General features: G+C 40.9%; 1 protein-coding gene across 2 annotated transcripts in view; it reads left to right on the forward strand.

The window, feature by feature from the left end:
* PDZRN4 (PDZ domain containing ring finger 4) overlaps positions 1-18,725 on the forward strand; it is a 251,941-nt gene extending 233,216 nt beyond the window's left edge. For both annotated transcript variants that reach the window (XM_064447945.1, XM_064447948.1), the window contains 5 exons: positions 315-413; positions 2,623-2,685; positions 6,257-6,358; positions 9,786-9,902; positions 16,548-18,725. In XM_064447945.1, coding sequence (XP_064304015.1) covers positions 315-413; positions 2,623-2,685; positions 6,257-6,358; positions 9,786-9,902; positions 16,548-18,074 — 1,908 coding nt within the window. In that variant the 3' untranslated portion in view covers positions 18,075-18,725. The remainder of the gene's footprint in view (positions 1-314; positions 414-2,622; positions 2,686-6,256; positions 6,359-9,785; positions 9,903-16,547) is intronic.
* The last annotated feature ends 625 nt before the right edge of the window (positions 18,726-19,350 follow it).

A 19,350-nucleotide genomic window follows, 5' to 3' on the forward strand; every position in this document is an offset into this window, starting at 1 on the left:
TTATCCAAAAGCAAAAGAACTGCAAAATCAATGCACAGCCATATTTCTCAAAGTTCAGCATGTCTTACTATTTCTTTATAGCTTGAACCTGCAATGTACTAGGATTTCCTTCTTAAGTCACAGAATATTTTCCCCCTTAAAGATGCTCACAAAATATTGTGTCTCAAGACTGGGCAGTATGAGTAGGTCATACAGTATGCATATGAGTGTGTCCTACAGTATGAGTATATCAATGGTTTGGTGCTCCCTTGTGCTACACAATTTTTTCCATCCTTGGCAAAAGCCACCATATGAGCCTGTGTGTTTTCTTGTAGGAGGTGGAGCTGTGCCGCATTAGCAGCCAGGAGAAGCTGGGGCTGACTGTCTGTTACAGAACTGATGACGAGGAAGACACAGGGATCTATGTCAGTGAGGTAAGGACATGGCAGTGGCAGGAATGCGGGAGATGCTCATGGTGGAGGGCTGAACTCCACCTGAATTTAAGAGCAAGTGCTCTGACACCAGAGTGCAGAAGTGTCAGCCATCAGCCAGCACGTGTCATTTCCAATTCATTTAGATGAACAGTTTAAATTATGTTGCCCCAGCAGTGTAATTATTACTAGTGATATTCTTTAATCTGAATACTTTTAACTACAACATCATAGTTAGGGAAGTATGAAGCAGTCTGAGCATGGTCTGAATTTTTAAAGAAATCTGCCCTTATGTGGGAAATCAGGCAGAGTTTTTAAGGAGAAAAGCACCTTTTCCACACACTACTTGTATTCTCCCCCTGCCATAGCCTTGATAATCATAACAGTGGATAATCATTATTTTATTTTTTGTGGTTTTGTTACAGTTGTGGTATGCACAGACAGTGGGTGGGGAAGAGTAGCGTGGGAGAAAGCTGTATGTCAGAAAGACTAATAATTTTCTTTTCGCCATATGAAAAATAGAATACTGGATACTGAGATGGGATGAACCCTCAGTTTTTCATTGGCTTCACCAGGAAGACATGGCATCCAGCACATGTCACAAGACTGTTAGTGTTTTACAGCATCAGTCCACAATGCTTCCAGACACACTAGCTCCCTTTGAGTCTCCAGCCATTTCAGAGAGGTTTGTTGTTCTGGATAAAGCAGAACTCTGGTGAGTCCAAGCTCACCGGTGAGTCCAAGCTCACTGATGATTGTCCTGCATGAACTGCATTCCCAATTTGTCACTTTTGTGACATGTTGAACCAAATTTGGACATTAGGAAAGGTTCTTCTCTGAGACAGTGGTCAATCACTGGAACAGGCTTCTCAGAGAAGTGGTCTGGATGATGCTCTTAGTCATATGGTTTAGTTTTAGGTAGTCCTGCGAGGACCAGGGAGTTGGATTTGATGATCCTTATGGGTCTCTTCCAATTTGACATATTCTGTGATTCTCTGTTTCTAAATTCTGAGTGAAGCTCATGGACAGAGAGGATCAGTAGAGAGAATTCTCCTATGTATCAGTGAACGGGGATGAAGACAAGATTGCTCATTCACAGGCCAGCAATCAAAGGTGAAAAGCACAGTCCTGGAGAAAGAATGAGGAATTAACATAAAACTACCCAGGAATAAGTCTTCCACCAGATGTATAAGCACTGCTGTTAAAGTCTGTTTGACCTTGTGAGGACAAAGGAAGTGCAGGAATACAGTAACGTACACTACGTAATGCACTCCAGGATTATACCCGAAATGTGCTGGGTTTCCTACATGGTAGAAATTTCTCAGACCTTTTTAAGTGAATGTAATGATATTGTCTTTCATACTTGATTACACACTTCAGAATCAGTCTATGGCAATGCACAAGAACAAAATAATATCTAACAGCTGTAGAGGATGTAACCTGCAAACCAAATGCTCAACTTGAATGTTTGGTTTGAAAAAATAGTTTATGGCATGACGAGGCAAAATAAATGATTTAAGATAACCATCAAGTGAAAGGTGATAGATCAAATTGCCCTGCGATGAACAGTAGGTCATTGCTCAGGGATGAGCTATAGTGACTTTGATAAACTGTTGATGGAGTCCTAAACATCTATTTAGGTTAAACTAAAAATTAACTGACTCAGAGAGGAACAATATGCAGTACTTGTGACTGACCTATACAATCCTTTTGTATAGAACCTTTGGGGTTTTTTGCTGTTTCCTCCAAGCTGCAAAATTCCAGAGGAAGTAACAGATGGGTAACTCACACAATAATTTAATAGTAAATGTTTCCATGCAAGAGAAATACACCTGCTTCTTTCCCAAAGACAAGGTCCATTTCTATAGAGGTGTCAACTGCTGCAGAACCGCCTGAGTCCATAATGAACTTACAGAGCAGAGGGGCTCTGTCATTAATTCCTAGTGCTCTGACAGCTGAAGGTTAATGCCTGATGGTGCCATAGGAAAGTATTAATCCAAAAATCATATGTTTCCAACCCTTTCTGTCTTCAGGCTTTTGTCTGAAACAAGCTTATACAATTATTTAGAGAACTGTTGAGTTCATATGACTGTAAAGGAAAGTTTAGGTTGCCTCTGTACAGAGTAAAAATGCACTTTTTCACATTGTGCAGCTGTTATTGTTTCCAGTAAAAATCTTTCCATGTTCAGTTACTGGATATTGTTCTGTGCAGGTTGATCCAAACAGCATTGCTGCCAGAGATGGCCGGATCCGTGAAGGAGATCGCATTTTGCAAGTATGTGACAATAGACTCTTCCTTAAACTCTTTCTTCAGACAAACGCACAGTGCCCTCTTCTCTGTGGATTGTTAATGAGGGAAGGTAGTTCTCTTTGTTACTGTGATCGATGAGAAAATCCATGTCTGTCTGTTTTTTAACACAATAGCTGGGAGCTAGAGCGCGTGTACTGAAAAATGAGAATGACAAACTCGTTCTGGCTCATGCCCTTATGTCCCATGTCTTTTATTTTGCCATATTTATTAGCAAATCTCATTTCCCCTATGTTCATCTCAGTGTCACATTCTAAACAGGAATCCTGCAGACATAAATATGAGTGTCTAAGGCTTGCTGATCATTCAACAATTGCATAAATTTGGGTAAAACTGACTCGTGCTGAGCATGGATGGTAAGAGTTTCCATACAAGAGATGTGCTATTAGTGAAGGATGATCGTGAATGTACTTGAGGGGGGGATTCGTTATGCTTTTGTTAATATTTTCTTTCCCCAGCAATGAAACATTGCTTTTCTGAGTTCTTTTCTAATTCACCATCTTGGCTTTTTTCTGCCCCCGCTTTGTTTCTATTGATCCGCTCATTTAAGGAGCTGCCCTGAAGATAGGTTTGTGTGATTCAGCATAGCCCTGTGGGTGGCTGGCTGCTGGCTCTGGAGGGCGGGCAGTGTACCTGTACAGAGAGGGGAGTAGCTAGAATGGCAGTGAGTTTCCGTTTTCAGCTGGCAGGGAATAGTATGGTTTTTGCACTAGTGAAAAGAACACAAAACAGCTACCAAAAATCAGTAGACTGGAAAGTCTTTGCTGTACTGTAGCATTTTAGTTCTGGTTCCCAGTCTGTTTCCCTTGTATTTTGTCCTTTTTTCACTGAAGCCACAGAAGTAGTTCCTGGTGTGACAACTGATCTCTCTGTAACCAGTTCCGTAATTACCCTTCATTATTTTAGGCATGTGTGCTTTCAGGTTGTTACAAAATCAGACTGTTCCTTCCCTCCAGTCTTCTCATTTCTGCAGAAACTGTATTTGATGAATCCTGTTGCTGTATTTCTTACCCTGGTATCAGCTTTGGGAGTCTAGCTAACACAACAACGTCTACAAGCTGGCTTACCAAAGTGGCCCATCTTTTGGAGAGGAAATAATAAGTTACATTTTAATGTCAAGGGCTGCTGGTTTATTCTCTGTGTGGTTGGGAATGTTAAAACATTCATAGGACAGTGTTCTCCTCCAGAAGACATGGACGCTGTGGTGCAAGGCCAGTGAGCCCCTCAGTGGGACCTGGGGTGGAGGGTGATGGGACCACATCATGGGGTGCAGCTGAGAGCTGAAAAGTCAGTGCACTGTCTCCTGTGCCTTTCTATGAAACACCTACTAAAGAAAACAAGCAGGTTCTAATGGTATTTTTAACTTTCAAAAATCAGAAAAAAAAAAAAGATTTATTCAACCAATTAGAAACAACTTTCATTCCTACTCTATGCGTTTCAGAGTAAGAACATTGAGGGGAGGTCCATTTTCTGCTCCTTTCCTTGCTTTCTAAAATTTCTGCATGGAAAGCCAACAGCAGTTCAGGCAAACATTCTCCGGTTCCTAATGGAATTTGTTTCAATTGTGAGTAAAGACTCCTGGGGCAAAAGAAAAGCATAGGTAATTCTGCCGTCCTTTTGTAAACTGGAGCATTACTTTAATGTCACTGCTGATATATAGCTATGAGTTTGATCATTAAAGTTAACACCCAGAGAGTTATGTGGGGTTTACTTTCATATCTGAAAACACATTGAGCCTCTATCTACTCTTATTGATGAGATAACTCAGAGAAATAGAAGGTGACAGTGCCATTATGGGGCGATTTCACTGAGGCTGGGAGAGAGCCAGAATCTTGGGTGTGGGTGCATTTTCTGTGGGTGATGGATGGCATTGGTTAAAGCTATGGGGGGACACCCTGTTTTGTGTATTTCTCATGAAATTACAGCAAGTTTCCTCATGTTTTTCAAACTGAAATGATCCCCTTTTCATCCTCACAAACCTCACACCTGTCCTGTCACCATCACAGTTGTCTTAAGCATCTGAGAACAGCCTGAGTATTTAATGTCAAATGTTACAAAGTCAGGGGAAAGGTTTTATAAGGACAGTCCTAGTGAGACTTCCATAAACTTCTGCTATGTTTATCTGTGAACCTCCAGACGAGTGCTGTCCATGGGGGTGAGATGCCATGGGGCAGATTGAAGTCCTGCTTGTCCCTCATGATGGTGCAGCTGGTGTGGAGTGGGCACCTCCAGGCTGAGAGGGGCCAGCAGGGCCACCGCCTCCAGGGTCAGAGAGGGACAGTTGCTTGGCTGATAGGAATCGCCGGAGTAGCCACCGCTGCTGGGGGTGTTTTGTACAAGCCAGAGATATCCTCCTGGGCCTCTGAGGCTGCATCTCTGCCTCTCTGCTTTTCAGGTTAGGGCAGCTCTGCATTACCAAATGGTTGCCTGGTCTCCCACAGACCACAGCTATCCCTTCATGTAAGCTTTGAAGGGTCTCAGACATTTCTCTCATTGCCAGTTAGGTGAACAGGGTACACCAAGGTTTTCTTTAATCTAAATTAAAGCTGTGGTTTTGAGTCAGGACTTTCAGGCCAAACATACGTGCAGAAATGCAACTTTACTTTTCAGCCAGAAGTTCCTGCTACTTAGAAATAAAACCCTTATAAGATTTTATTTCCCCCAAATATTCAGGTCCTTCTGTCTTCCAGTTTTGTTTTCACCCGTTTTCAAATAGACCAAGTATTTGTTTGGGGTTTTGGGGTCAGGTTTTTTTGTGGCCACAATAAGAATAATCCACTTCCTGTGCTGTGAATTGGACAAACCAAAAGCATATGGAAAATCAGATTTCTATTTGATTCCCTCAGTAAAGGGCTTTGGACAATGCAAAATGTGTTTGTTACTGTGTAGTCTTGGACATGGCTGTTTTAATGAGCTGACAGAATAGGAGAAAGGTAGCGAGAAAAGCATGTTCTCATTGGAGAACCACTTTTATTTTTATTATCCCCTTGTAAGGGGGATACATATGTTTTGTGTGGTTCTGGATACTAAGCTGTCCACACAAATATAAAATGATTAAATGGAGCAGCAATAAGCAGTGGCCTGTAAGTATTGCCTGGTGAGAGATAATACTGTAGCTCTCTAATTGGCTCTCTACCAGCATACAGTGTGACTGATTTCAGCTGTAGCATTACCAGTCTTGCTTCCACCAGCACTATTATCTCAGAGTGACACTTCCATTACTCTGAACGGAGAAAGATGAACGTCACCTGTCAGGGGCTGGTTAATTGTGTTGCTAGATGTATGTTACCAGGGCGCAAGTTGGACATTTATGAACATAACTGCTTCCTCTGATGTCCGCCATCCTTCAACGATCGATACAGCTCTTACAGTAAGCGCATAATTGAGTGAAGGCACTTACCACTGAGGGGCTGAAGATGAGCCCGTTGCGCGAGTTTCATTGTCCATACATTCAGCACAAATGAGCTGATATCTGCCCTTTATTGTGTGTTGCTTTGTGGAAATAGAAACTAATGTGCCACTTTCATTTGTTTTCTAGATAAATGGCCAAGATGTCCAGAATCGGGAAGAGGCAGTGGCATTGCTCTCCAGTGAAGAATGCAAGAAAATCGTGTTGCTGGTCGCAAGACCGGAGATGCAGGTTAGGCTAAACAGATGCACTGAGCCAGAACCCAGGTTATACTGTACATTGACTGTCACTGTAAGTAATGAACTGCTGAGAAATAGGAATGCCAAAGTTCCTGACAAAAGGAGGAAACAGATAATTGCAGAGCTTTCCCTCTGTTTCACCAGCAAAGAAATAACATGATATTACTAGGGCTTGTTCTCCCAAAACTAAGCAATTCCCTTCCAGCAGACAGAGTAAGCAGGTATACAAATAAAGCTGACAGCACTAATATGATATTAATAAAATATGATGTAGAACTTGAAAACTATGTATTACCTTTTAGACGATTCTTATTTGTTCTGGGGATAAATTTCCCATACTTAACCTCAGTCATTTATATCAACTTACACAAAGCTGTAGCTGGTGTTTAGTGATGGCTCTTTTTATCCTATGCACTTATAAGCAGGCATTATTAAACTCTTCATTTATGTACCAGTTATGGGACTTTCACTACAACGCCATTCACCAAACCTGGATCTAATTGTTTTCAAAGCACCCTCGTCACAAAAACCTGTTTTTACATTACAAATTGTATCCTGGAAGGTGCATTTTCAAGCTTTTAGAAGCACTTCTATGGTTTTAAAATTATATCAATGCCAAGAATCTTGCCATGCCAAAATATTTTATATCATTGCAGGGGGCAGATGTTAGGTTGATCATCAGACTGAAGGAGAGGTAGAGTGGAAGAAGAGAACTCTTTGTACTTCCCTTTATATTCTGTTTATAGGCCATTGCAAAGCAAAAAGACATTATATTGTCACTGTTCTCTCCATCTGCCAACAATTCAGAGTTGGTTATGTTGCCATTTGTCTCTCATGCTATTGATCTGATATCCTCAGTCTCACTAGCTGCATACTCTGTATAAATTAAATTGAGTAAGTGTAATTCAGTGCCACTTGGAGTCTCTACTTGAATAAGGTAGTTATAAAAGATTCAAAATTTCAGTATTCATTTCCTTTGTTTTTCAGGAATCTAAACAATTCCCATAAAGCTGGTGACATAGTACAGAAAAAAAAGGCCATGCATCAGTTTATATCGCAAAATTGTAGCCCTCGCTGAAAGTTGCAGGAGTTTTGAAAGAGTTGTTTCAATATTATGCTTACTATTTTCCACTAAGATTTTGGTTTTCACCAGGGAACAGAAACACACCCACTTATAAAACAGATGCCCAGGGAAAGTTCATTGTCTGTATTTGTTTAGGCTGGTCAACATGAAAAAGTTACATCACTATGAGAAAAGGAATTGCTTAGCTGTACCCATATAGCTTCCCATATAGATGCTCCTTTCAAAAGTGTGTTTTGATTTGGGGCTTTGGTGTTGGGGTTTTTTTTGTTTAATTTATGTGCTTTAAGAACATATTCATACAAAACTGAAGACAAAGCCATAGTATGTCAGAAATCAGGCTGTCCACAAACTGATTTCTGCTGGTTGTGTTGCTTTGACTCTGGTAAAAGACAGGAGGGTTAAGCTGGCTTTTATGTCTAGATAGAAAATGGTAATGGCAACATTGCAAACTTGAAGGGTGACTGCTGAGCACATGCATTTGGTAACAGGGAAGAAAACCTTCTCTGACTATTTATTTGTACGGTGAATACCAATGAATAATTAAGTTTTGAGACAGAGTGCTGGAGGAGCACACAGCCTGTTCCATATGTAAACAAATGGCACAGGTGTGTGCATTCACATGTGTGTATGTGCACACAGTGTATGTAGTGCACGTGTATACTAAGCCATATATTATTGTTATTCTAAAAGCTGTAACATAACATAAGCATTCCCATTAGTTAGGTACTGAGTCTGCCACAATCAACGCAGCAGATTTGCCCAAGTGAGATTAATCTTTTGTCCTCCAGATTTGTTAATCTCTGAAATTTCCTCAAATGAGGGAAATTAAACTCCATCTTTTATGGTAGAGGAAGTCTGTGTTCATGTTTTCCTTGGGGAAAAAATAAAAAGCAAGCAAGACAAGTAAACAAAACTAGTGGCCAGTACCAAATGTTTCAGAGGATGGTGTGAAAGTCTCATTAAGGACAAACATAAAAATTACATGTCCTCAAGGAAAAAAACCTCCTTCTAATCCCAAGTTGTTAGAGGCTGGCTTTGCCAAGGAAAATGGTGAAAAGCTTATGTTTTTCATGAGAGGAAAGAGGTCATTGGCATGGGCAAAACCACATCAGAGTTTGTGAAGCAAACAGTGGTTTCCTGCCAGTATTCAGCTAGAAGTACCAAACAGCATCAACCACTCCTTGTGTAGCTTTGAACTAGTACTTGCTGGTTTGGTGGAACTTTTCTGTCTGGCATCGGTGGCCAGAGCTCTCCTGGCTTTGATGCCGTGGTGGTACTTCTGCTGTAGGCATTGGCCGGTGTTACATTGTTCTTGCTGTCTCGGGACATGAATAGTTGGTGCTCTTGCAATTGTCTAGTGCTGAGACTTACAGCATCTGTTTGTCACCTTCTTCTCCTGGTTCCTTCACCAGTGACAAAACATTAAGTGTTTCCTTCTGCTGTGGTTCCGCCACCAGGAGCATCACTGACCAGTATTTTCTTCTTCTGCTCAGTGTGCCATCTGGCAAGGGATTACAGATACAAATGGATGTGTGCCACGTGCACAATGAACAACATGGGAAGAATAGCATTTTCAGCCAGGGGCGCCTGTTTTATCAGTTTAGAAAGATGTGAAGGGTGCAAAGTGGGTGCGGGGAGGGGATATACTCGCTTGACAGAAAACATAGCATCTCCTCCTGTCCTTTTGCAACACTGTCTTCACCAAATGTCAAAGTATTATTTTACACTTGGGGAAAAAAACAAGCAAACAGATAAGCCTTGCTTCCAGGCACACTGCGAGAACAAAAATAACCTCCCTTCACATCACGGCATCTTTCTGTCACCCTCTTCTGTTTGTTAGTTTACCTGGAAGATCAATGGGAAAATGGTGACAGAAACGCAACATAAGGTTTCTATTGAGGTGGCGGCAGCAGGGCACAGTGCAGGGACGGAGGTTGTTAGAGGAAGGAGCCCAGTTGCCTCCTGGCCCTATTAGTAATGTTGCCGCTCTTTCAGCGCAGGGGCTCTCGGTGGTAATGAACATGACAGCTTCAGGATTATGCGCTGCGCCTTTCATACCTTTTGAAAGGAAATAATGTCTGTGCTGTGCAGTCTCCTTCATTATGAGAGGAAATCAGTCATACTGTTTCAAGAAAGGATAAAAGGGATGAGAGTCCCATTTTTTTTTATCCTTCTTTTTCTTCTTCTCTTTTTGAGACGCGAACTCCTATTGCCTGGCTTTCTGAAGAGAATCATTAGGATAAAAAGAAATAGTCAAGCATTGCCATTTGGGTTTACGCTGTTTTAGCATGTGTCCTTGCTAACATAATATAATGTACTAACGTATTCTTTGCAGCTGGAAGAAGGGTGGCTGGATGATGAAAGGAATGAATTCTTAGAAGAGTTAAACTTGGAAATGTTGGAAGAGCAGCATAATGAAGCAATGCAGTACACAGCCAACGAGGTGGAGCAGGTAGGACAGCTACTAAACATATCATTTGAAATTTTGCTAGGTATACTTTTATATTAATAGAGAATGAAATGGTGTGCTGCAAAATAGAGTCAAAGGCTTTGATAGCATTCTGTTTCTAAAATGCTGTGAACTCCAGCACACTGTAGGTAAGGAAAAGGAGAACAACAGATGCTTGGGCCCAGTATCACAAGTTAGCAAACAATTTAGGAGGCTGTGATAAGTACAGATTTATCATTTTATCTGAACTCTCAGAATAATATTGCTTTCCTTCTTTAATCTTGAAGTGTTTGGGGGTTATATTGTTAGATTTTACGTCAATTTTTTTTAATGAGTTGTGTCAGTGTGGCACCTAGAGCACCAAGTTGAGATAGATATCCCCCTTGTTGTACGCATGTAAGCCCTTGCACCAGAGAGCTTGCAAAACAAGATGGAAGAGGTGTTTAAAATAAACAACAGGTGTTTTGGTAATACAAGTGTATTTTTCTTATACCGACAGCGCACAGCTCGGCATTTGTTTTGTTAATGGAGACAAATAAGCAGATTGTTAGCATAGTCTCAGCTTGCTGCTATCCTGACTGTAACCTGCCCGTATGTGCTGTAAGCAGGGTGACTATGGCAAAGATGGATGCCAACCCCCAGCCATACAGTTTCATCAAGGGACAAGTCTTCTCAGTTGTACTTTATTGTGGAAGGCATAAGTGACCTTATCCACACCTGAATCAGATGATCTGTCAGCATGCACACCTGTGCGGAGGCAAGGAAATAAAATTCAACTTCATCTCCTGGCTTCTCTGTATGTGCAGCTGGGGAGAAACTGTTTCTTCACCCACAGAAATTTGTGACTTGAATTTTTTCCCTGTGCTCAATTGCTGGAAAGCAGAGCCTGAGGAATTTTTCTTTGAAGTGATGAGAGAGACAAAGACTGAGAGAACCTTCCTTCTCCTGGAAACCAGGGAGCTTATTTGGCTAATGGGAGACCTGGCTTCAAATACCTCATCACCTGGTCCACAATGAGGGTGTGAATGTGCATCTAGCCTCCTCACCTCCCCTCCAGCCTTGATGCTGGACTACATGATAGCTCCTGTTAAAGCTATTCACTCTACGTAAGTTAAATATTAGTTGGGACAGAGACACTGACAGAATAATTAAGTCAATTATCTGGAATATGATAGATCAGATTACAAATCCTTGATCTGACAAGCATTCATTTGTTTACACAAAGCAGAATAACTTCAGGGTCAGAGGTGAAGGTAGCTTTGCAACAGGATTTATAGTGGCCTTTTATTTATGACCCTCTTTTCTAGGCAGTGATCCAGGCCTCAGTTTCCCAGGTTAAATGTGCTAACTACTGCACTGCTAGCTACTTTGAACTGATATTTGGCATCTTGTTTATTTTTTTACCCACAAATTTTATCCCAGATAGCAAAAGATTTCCTGTCGGAAAGAACACTTTCTTCACAAAGCAATTTCCTTTGCACAGTAGCATTTTCACCCAAACCCCAACTTCTGGAGGAAATTCTTCAGCAGGTTTATCTACAAACCCCTACTAGCCCTGCACACAATGTGCTGGGACCTCTCAAATCATTTCACAGTTGTGACCTTCCACTCCCAAGTTCTTGCCAAGCTTTGGCTTTTTCACTGAATTTGGGTTGCAGGTAGCGTTAATTATTGAACAGTGGTGTTCTGTGAAGTGATTTCGCAGAAGCCATTGAGATTCCTTACTCCCCATTGGGATCACTGGGATCTTATACTAAGGATAGTTTGGGGTTTTTTCATTTCTCTATTGAGAATTTATATTAATGTAGAAGAGAGCTATACTTGAAAAAATTCTGGTCACTTGTGCTCTGTCGGTGTCTGACATTGGGTTGCTTGAAGTAATTCTAGGACAGCCAGACATTTCTTCGCCCTTCTGATGAGTAATTGAATCAACCAAATGCAGCTTGGTGTGTAATGGGGCATCAGTAATTTGTGACAGCTGCTGTCTCTCTAGACTCTATGTAGTGACTCGGCAAGTCGGAAGACTGGTTCTTTACTCCTTGTTAGGCTGGGAAACCTAGCAGTTCCTGAGGTGAATCACATAATCCATTGGAGCAATGAAACTGCTCTCATTGCAGCTGCCAGTGGCCAAGCTGAGTATCTTCAAGCTCCTCAGTTGGCCATGGAGATTTCATTCTAACACCAGCCTTGATTTTTGTGAACCAAAACAGTCCTCTGGTTATCATGAATCTTGCAAGATGCAGGAATGAATACACACCATAGCAGAATAGCCTTCCAAATACGAGTCTGTTTACAAAATGCCATTTTAACATTTAGTATGAAGTGTCATAGAAAAATCTGGTACAGTTCATAACAGAAGAATTAAGTAGGTAGCATGTCTTTTCTGTATGTTTTTGAGTCACTCTGTAGAATTTAATCAAGAATTGTATCTTCTCCATATAGAATAGTCCAATAAACCTTGAGGAAAGATGTAACTCTCCATTTTTTATAGCTCATTGTATTCCTTCCCCTTTACAACATCACTGTTCATTGTGAAGCAGAGATAACTTTCAGAAGAATACCATACATTTGCCATGCATAAATTCTTGTCAATAATCATGGAATATATCAAAACCTATTAAGAAGAGAAAGAATTAGATAAAAAAATTCATTTGAGTTCATTCAAAGCTGAAATGCAGTGAAAATGTCTGGGGGAAATTCTTTTTTGAGAGAGGCCTGCTTTAAAAGAACAGCACTGTTTGCAGAAGAGCATTTTCCCTTTCAGTGCACCACTGAAATCAATCCCAGTCTTCCCACATGGCTGGAGTACTTTGTGGTTAGCCTGGAGTTTCCTCTCAGTGTGCTCAGTCTCTCTTTCACTGTCAGAGACTGACTGGAGAGCTCAGCAGCAACGTTTACTAAAACCTTTGACTGAATCTCACTGCCTTCAAACTTTAGTAGCAGCCTGGGTTTTTAGTCCCAATATACATCATAAGCTGTAAAATGAGAATACAACAGCGCCTGAATTCCTGCAAGATTAGCCATTTTATAGGCATGAATGCTTGCTGGAGCTGAAATGCAGAATCTTTTGAGGTTCATTTATTGCTTGATTGTACGCACCGCCAGGTTTGCCTTCTCATTATCTGAGTTCTCACTGCAAAGATGAGGCCTAAGGAGCCCTTTGGTATTTCAAACAAAAGTAATTGTAAAAGAGATTGACAACATACTTTTGAAAATAAACACTTTGTTTGGAATAGATAATAGATAACACTGACAAAAGCAACACACTGACAATTGGAGACTATCTCTTGTTTTTCAGAAGGGGCTTAACCTGGAATTAGGCTTGCTACCTTTCAAAATAAAATTAGAATGATCTCATATTGTAAAAGACTGCTCAGTCTGCACATGTTTAGGGGCTCTGGCAAGCATGACAAGTCCAGGACAGAAATGCCAGGGGCTACCTTACTTGAGTCACAGTGGATTTTTTAAAAAATATATCTCAAAAACACACAGTACAATAAATATCTGTATTACTTCCCATTTTTTTAATTAAACTAGCTGCAAGTATACATATACTGGGGAAAGATTTAACGTGATATAGATGTCTGCTTTAGATTGAGAAGAATCTGATTGTACAGGCACTTGTTTCTTCCTGGCAGGGAGGGGAACCCAAAGTGACTATACATTCAGGTGCCTGTACTATAGACACTTACATTTGATTAAATCAATCCCACCCATCTGATTTCTGTTAGACTGGAAAGATGGGGTTTGCTTTGTTTATATCTGTTGTGTGTTAATTATGGATAGTGTAACTTGAGTAGATGGCAGTGTATTATATTCACTCAGTCTAAATCAAGTGGAAATTGAAGGAGTAAAGTTTAAATTGTTGATAAAAGTGGTGTGGAAAACAAGAGTCACTAATTCTGAAAGTGTTGATTGTGTGGGCCTGAACTGTAAAGTCTCTTTCAATGCCTATACAAATAGATACATTAAGGGATTTTTCAGAAGTGCTCAAATATATGCTTTGATGGTGTGGCACCATACTGGAGACATCAGAGGAAGCATCATGGAGCGCAGCTCCTGTAAGCTGTATAAGTGTGCCAACACAGTATGGATAAGCTCTCTTTAGGGGATGAGATGAATTTAGTCATATGGATGCAAGTTGTGCTACATCACTCACCCTCAGGGTCAGCGAGTAGTTCCTGGCCTTCCTCGTTTGCTAGTGTGGATGGAGCCCTGCGTTTGCGACAGGAACCCAAATTGCCGGCTGTTGTGCAGCACAGCCCTCCCAGTGTCTGGGGGAGCTGTTCTGCCTCATGTCAGTAATTAACTATTTTCCAGAGCAGTGAGAAGCATGGGTTACACAGTGCAGTGGCCAGAGTGCAGTGTAGGTGACCCAGACTGGAGTCATGTCTCTGCTGAAAGGTTTGGGGGCAGATAAGGTCACTAGAAGCTGGAGCAGCATCAAAGCAGGTGAGAGAAGGTACCAGAACAGCTTCTGTAGCAGCACTCACCTGGAGGAGGTAAACTAGAAAAACAGAAAATTAAACCTAAATCTCCAGTGTTCCTGGTGAATGCCCTGCCCACTTGGCTGGCTGGGGTGCTCTTCTTTCTGGTTACTCTTGGTTTTCATGAAGAATTCTCTAGACATTGGTCTTATGCTCTGTGTAAAACATGACATTTTGGAACTTTTAAAAAACAGTTTATGTGGGAAGATATTGCATTTGCACCACTCATCCAGCTACTCCTGAAAATGGAACTAAAGTGTTGCAGCAACTTTGGAACAATATAACAAGAACCTTAATAAAGAATCCTCCAATATAGTTTATGTACCTTCACAGCTATAAATAAGCTGAGGAAAGAAAGAATAGATAAATGATAATTATAGAAACATTCTGAAATAGTTATTCAGAGTGTTATTGGTACTGCCCTTCACATTGCTTCTTCCTGTGACAACAAGATACCCTTGTTTTTTAAGCAGATAAGTAGAAGGATCTGAGAGGATCTCAGATCAGGAAAATATCTACCATTGAATTTTTAACTTGCAGACTTTTCATGGAAGTCTGCCTTTGTCCCTTGTAGTTTCAAACTCTAGTTTGTAGAAAATTCTGACCCTACAACAATTACACATTTATCATGCATTTTGTTATCAGCTGCATGTTGTATGTGCAAACAGATGAGTGTAAAAGGTATGCTATGATTTTGAAAGTCTTGTCTGACAACAAATTGCTAAAACATCTCTTCAGACATTTTTAACTAGTCCGTCACAGACACTGAATTCTCCTGGTGTTGGGTTTCTTTCAGTATTTACTTTATTCCACTATTACATTGCATTCAGGGGGTGGAGGTTATTTTTGTTTTTCTGAGACTAGACCATTATTTTTTCCTAACAATTGAGGAAAGGAAACCAGCTGAAGGATGTTTGATCATGAGGTGCACATAAAGAGAGGAGAAAGAATGAGATAGGAGACACATTTTCATCCTGTTTACTGTATGTCAAAATAGAGAAAAAGGGAATTATGACAGTGGCCTCTTTGAGTTTGTTTCCTTTCACTGGGTGCACTGTACCTTTTTTCTCCCTTGGTTATTACTACCATTATACATAATTATGCAATTATACCTCCTAAAAGGGAAATGGCATTTGGTTGGTACTATGTACACTTAGATATTTGGTGGACAGGCCATATAGATTGCACTCTGCATAATTGCTCTGTAAGAGGAATAGGGGTGAATTCTTTGCTTATCCATTTTGAAAAATAGAAAGCATCTGTCTCTTCAGAGAGGTATTATCTCACATTCTTTGTGAATATAAATAGGTTGAGAATATAAATAGGTTAGGTACAATGAGTGGAGTGTGAATTAAAAAACAACACCCTAAAAGCTTGACATTATGCCCATGGCAAGCACTTAGTGTTGTTCTACGCTTAATGGTAAAAGGCTGTTTTTATTTCTAAGGAACATAAACTCTAACTAGGGAACAAAAATGGTCTCCAGGGATGCAACAGAGAGAGGTCTACTTGAGCAAAGTCCTAGAATTCAAAATGAACAATCTTTTGGAAAAAGACTACTGAAAACAAGAAGTGTGACAGAGGGCCATGGAGGGTATAATGGAACAGGCTAGCCCTCAGTAAGCTTCAACCCTGGCCATCTCCATGGAGCAAACAAGGAGTTCACTGGTTAAAAAAAAAAAGCCCTACTGATGAAAGTAGTCTTTTTGCACCCTCTTATATTGTACTAGTCATTGTTTGATTGGTTGCTTGCTCTGTTTTATTGAAGTGATACCAGTACTGAAGCTTTTTCCCAAGTTTAGGAAGATTTCAGCTCCACCAATCTCTGGCCATAATCCAGAATCGAAAACAGTGCACCATCTGGTGATCATTATCTTTAAGCACTGCAAAGAGATGGCTTAGCTAGAGACAGAAATATTTCTTTCCGGACTTTAAAAGATATGTCACTAGTGCTGTAACTCATCTGCTTCACTCGGTATGGCCACCGCAGCATGACTCTCAGAAATGTTTAAAAGCCATGAGCAGTAGGACTGCTGTTTAGTGATCTGTTTTAATTCGGCTTAAATCCGATCCCAGCTGTTTAAGCAAAACAGAGCTGAAGAATATTCTCATGTAGTATGGTCTGTATTTGATAACTATTTTGGTCTGCTCATTTTTTTAGCCAAAGAAACACGAAGAGGAGGATGGCACTACAGACACTGCAACCTCATCATCCAACAATCACGAGAAGGACAGTGGGGTGGGACCTACAGATGAAAGTCTGCGTAATGATGAGAGCTCGGAGCAAGAAAATGCACCTGAGGAGCAGAACAGCGCTACCCTGCAGAGCAAGCGGGAGCTGGGCCACAGCCAGGATACGTTAGGAAGTGTGGAGCTCCAGTGCAATGAAAGCTTTGTGTCTGGGGAATACATTGAGTCTGACTTCACAGGAAACCCAGAGGAGGAATGTGAAAGGTTTCGGCAGCTGTTGGAACTGAAGTGCAAGATTAGAAACCACGGGGAGTACGACCTGTATTACTCGAGCAGCACAATAGAGTGCAACAGAAGAGAGCAAGACGGAGTGGAGCATGAGCTGCAGCTACTCAATGAGGAACTGAGGAACATTGAACTCGAATGTCAGAATATTATGCAAGCTCACCGGCTCCAAAAGGTGAGGGATCAGTATGGAGACATTTGGGCTTTACATGACGAAGGGTTCAGGAATTATAACACCAGCATAGATGTACAAAGAGGCAAACTGGATGACATCATGGAGCACCCTGAGAAGTCCGACAAGGACAGCTCCAGCGCCTACAACACGGCTGAAAGTTGCAGGAGCACTCCACTGACTGTGGAGCGATCCCCTGATAACTCTCTCCAGAGGATGATCAGCATAACCAACAGGAAAAACCTGAGGAGCACGATCGTGGCTAGTCAGTCATCCTCAGGACAAAGCAACAGGGAGACAACCTCACCCAAAACCAAACCCACTGAGCAAAACAGTGCTGCTGAGGAAGCAGTGCTGGCATCAGAAAGCAGCAAATTCACAGACCAGGAAAAGCAGAGCAGCGAGCACATTCCCTACCTTTCTCCATATCACAGCTCTTCTTACAGGTATGGGAATATACCTGCTCATGCAAAGCATTATCAAAGTTATATGCAACTGATCCAGCAGAAGTCTGCTGTGGAGTACGCCCAAAGCCAGCTGAGCCTGGTGAGCATGTGCAAAGACTCGCAGAAGTGTGCAGAGCCTAAGATGGAATGGAAAGTGAAAATAAGGAGTGACGGGACGAGGTACATCACAAAGAGACCAGTTCGAGACAGAATCCTGAAGGAACGTGCCTTAAAAATTAAAGAGGAGCGCAGTGGGATGACAACAGATGATGATACGATGAGTGAGATGAAGATGGGTCGCTACTGGAGCAAAGAAGAGCGGAAGCAGCATTTGGTGCGAGCTAAGGAGCAGAGGAGGCGGCGGGAGTTCATGATGAGGAGCAGGCTGGAGTGTCTTAAGGAAAGTCCACAGAGTGGCAGCGAGGGCAAAAAGGAAATTAACATTATTGAACTGAGTCACAAAAAGATGATGAAAAAGAGAAACAAGAAAATCTTGGACAACTGGATGACAATCCAAGAACTGATGACACACGGTGCTAAATCTCCAGATGGCACAAGAGTGCACAATGCCTTTTTATCAGTTACTACTGTATGAACGCAACTTCTTTCAGAGAGTATACTACCAGTTTAGGTAGAGTACGATTGCCTCGTTCAATGTGGCATTTTTATATATTTTGTGACTGTTTATAGTTTGACCTTTTTTGTAAGCAAAATTACTTGGTGATTTTTCATTTGTTTTTCATATAATGGTACCTTCTTTATCTGGCAGTCTTTCTTTATCCTGCAATATATTCATACTATTCATTTGTAGAAAAAAAAAAAAGAAAAAGAAAAGCAAAACAAAAAAAGTGGAGAAGCCAATTAATTTCTTAACCTAATACATATCCTGTAAGTTAAGATCTGGATTTATTTCTCTAGTTTTCTTTTTTCTACTTTAGTAACAATACAATACCAAAACAAAACGCTTTATACTGTATCCTTGGCTTAACAAGTTTTAAAGTTTTACATCTTAGATTGCATCTGTTTATAAATCATATGCCACATCCCATCGTATAGATAAGAATGACATTTTTCCAACTACACATTGTACAGTACGTTTAATCTGTAAATTGCAATTGTATTTGTCCAAGTAAAGTGTAGGTGGGCAATTCTCCTGTGTTATGTAGTGGCATTGGTCATGTAGCTGGGCAGTATGTGATAATTGTGAAAATGAAAGAGAAATAAATTATTGCTTATCTTTAAGAAAAAAAAAGCTAAGAGTTCTTTGATTTAAATTGAGCATTTGCCTTTAAAGGATGAGTCATTTCACTGTGCATGATATTTACAGCATATAGAGATTTCAAGAACTCCATAGACTAGTTCTTATGAATTAGTTTTTCAATTTGCCATAAGAGCAAGTGGGTCTTTCTGGCTTTCTCCTACCTGCTATTATTGGTTGATTGAATGATTCATATATATATTACTGTGTTGTATGCTGTCAGGTAACTACTGTGGGTCCTTCCCCTGGATGACCTTGATATTTGTTCTACACATACAAAACATAAACAGAGCATATGCCTAACTGAGCCAAATCTCATGCAAGAAAAATTATCAGTGGCTGTCACTGACATTTTCATAGAAGATGAGTTAAGGACAAATAGAGAAGGAAAGGCAACTAAATGAGTTAAGGGTTTAACTTTATTGTTGAGGAGCATCCAGGTCTTTTAGACGAGCCCCAGTGGGAGCTGGCAGAGGCTCAGGAGCAAGGGCAACTTGCTGCCTGGGTGCCTGATGGAGTAGAGCATTTTGTCTCTCTCTCTTCCTGCAGCAGAGGCACCTCGCCTGCCTCTGGAGCATCTTCTGAGCTGCTGCTGCTGGCAGCCCAGTGAATT

The sequence above is a fragment of the Phalacrocorax carbo genome, chromosome 1 (assembly GCF_963921805.1).
Source record: "Phalacrocorax carbo chromosome 1, bPhaCar2.1, whole genome shotgun sequence".
Lineage (NCBI taxonomy): Eukaryota > Metazoa > Chordata > Aves > Suliformes > Phalacrocoracidae > Phalacrocorax > Phalacrocorax carbo.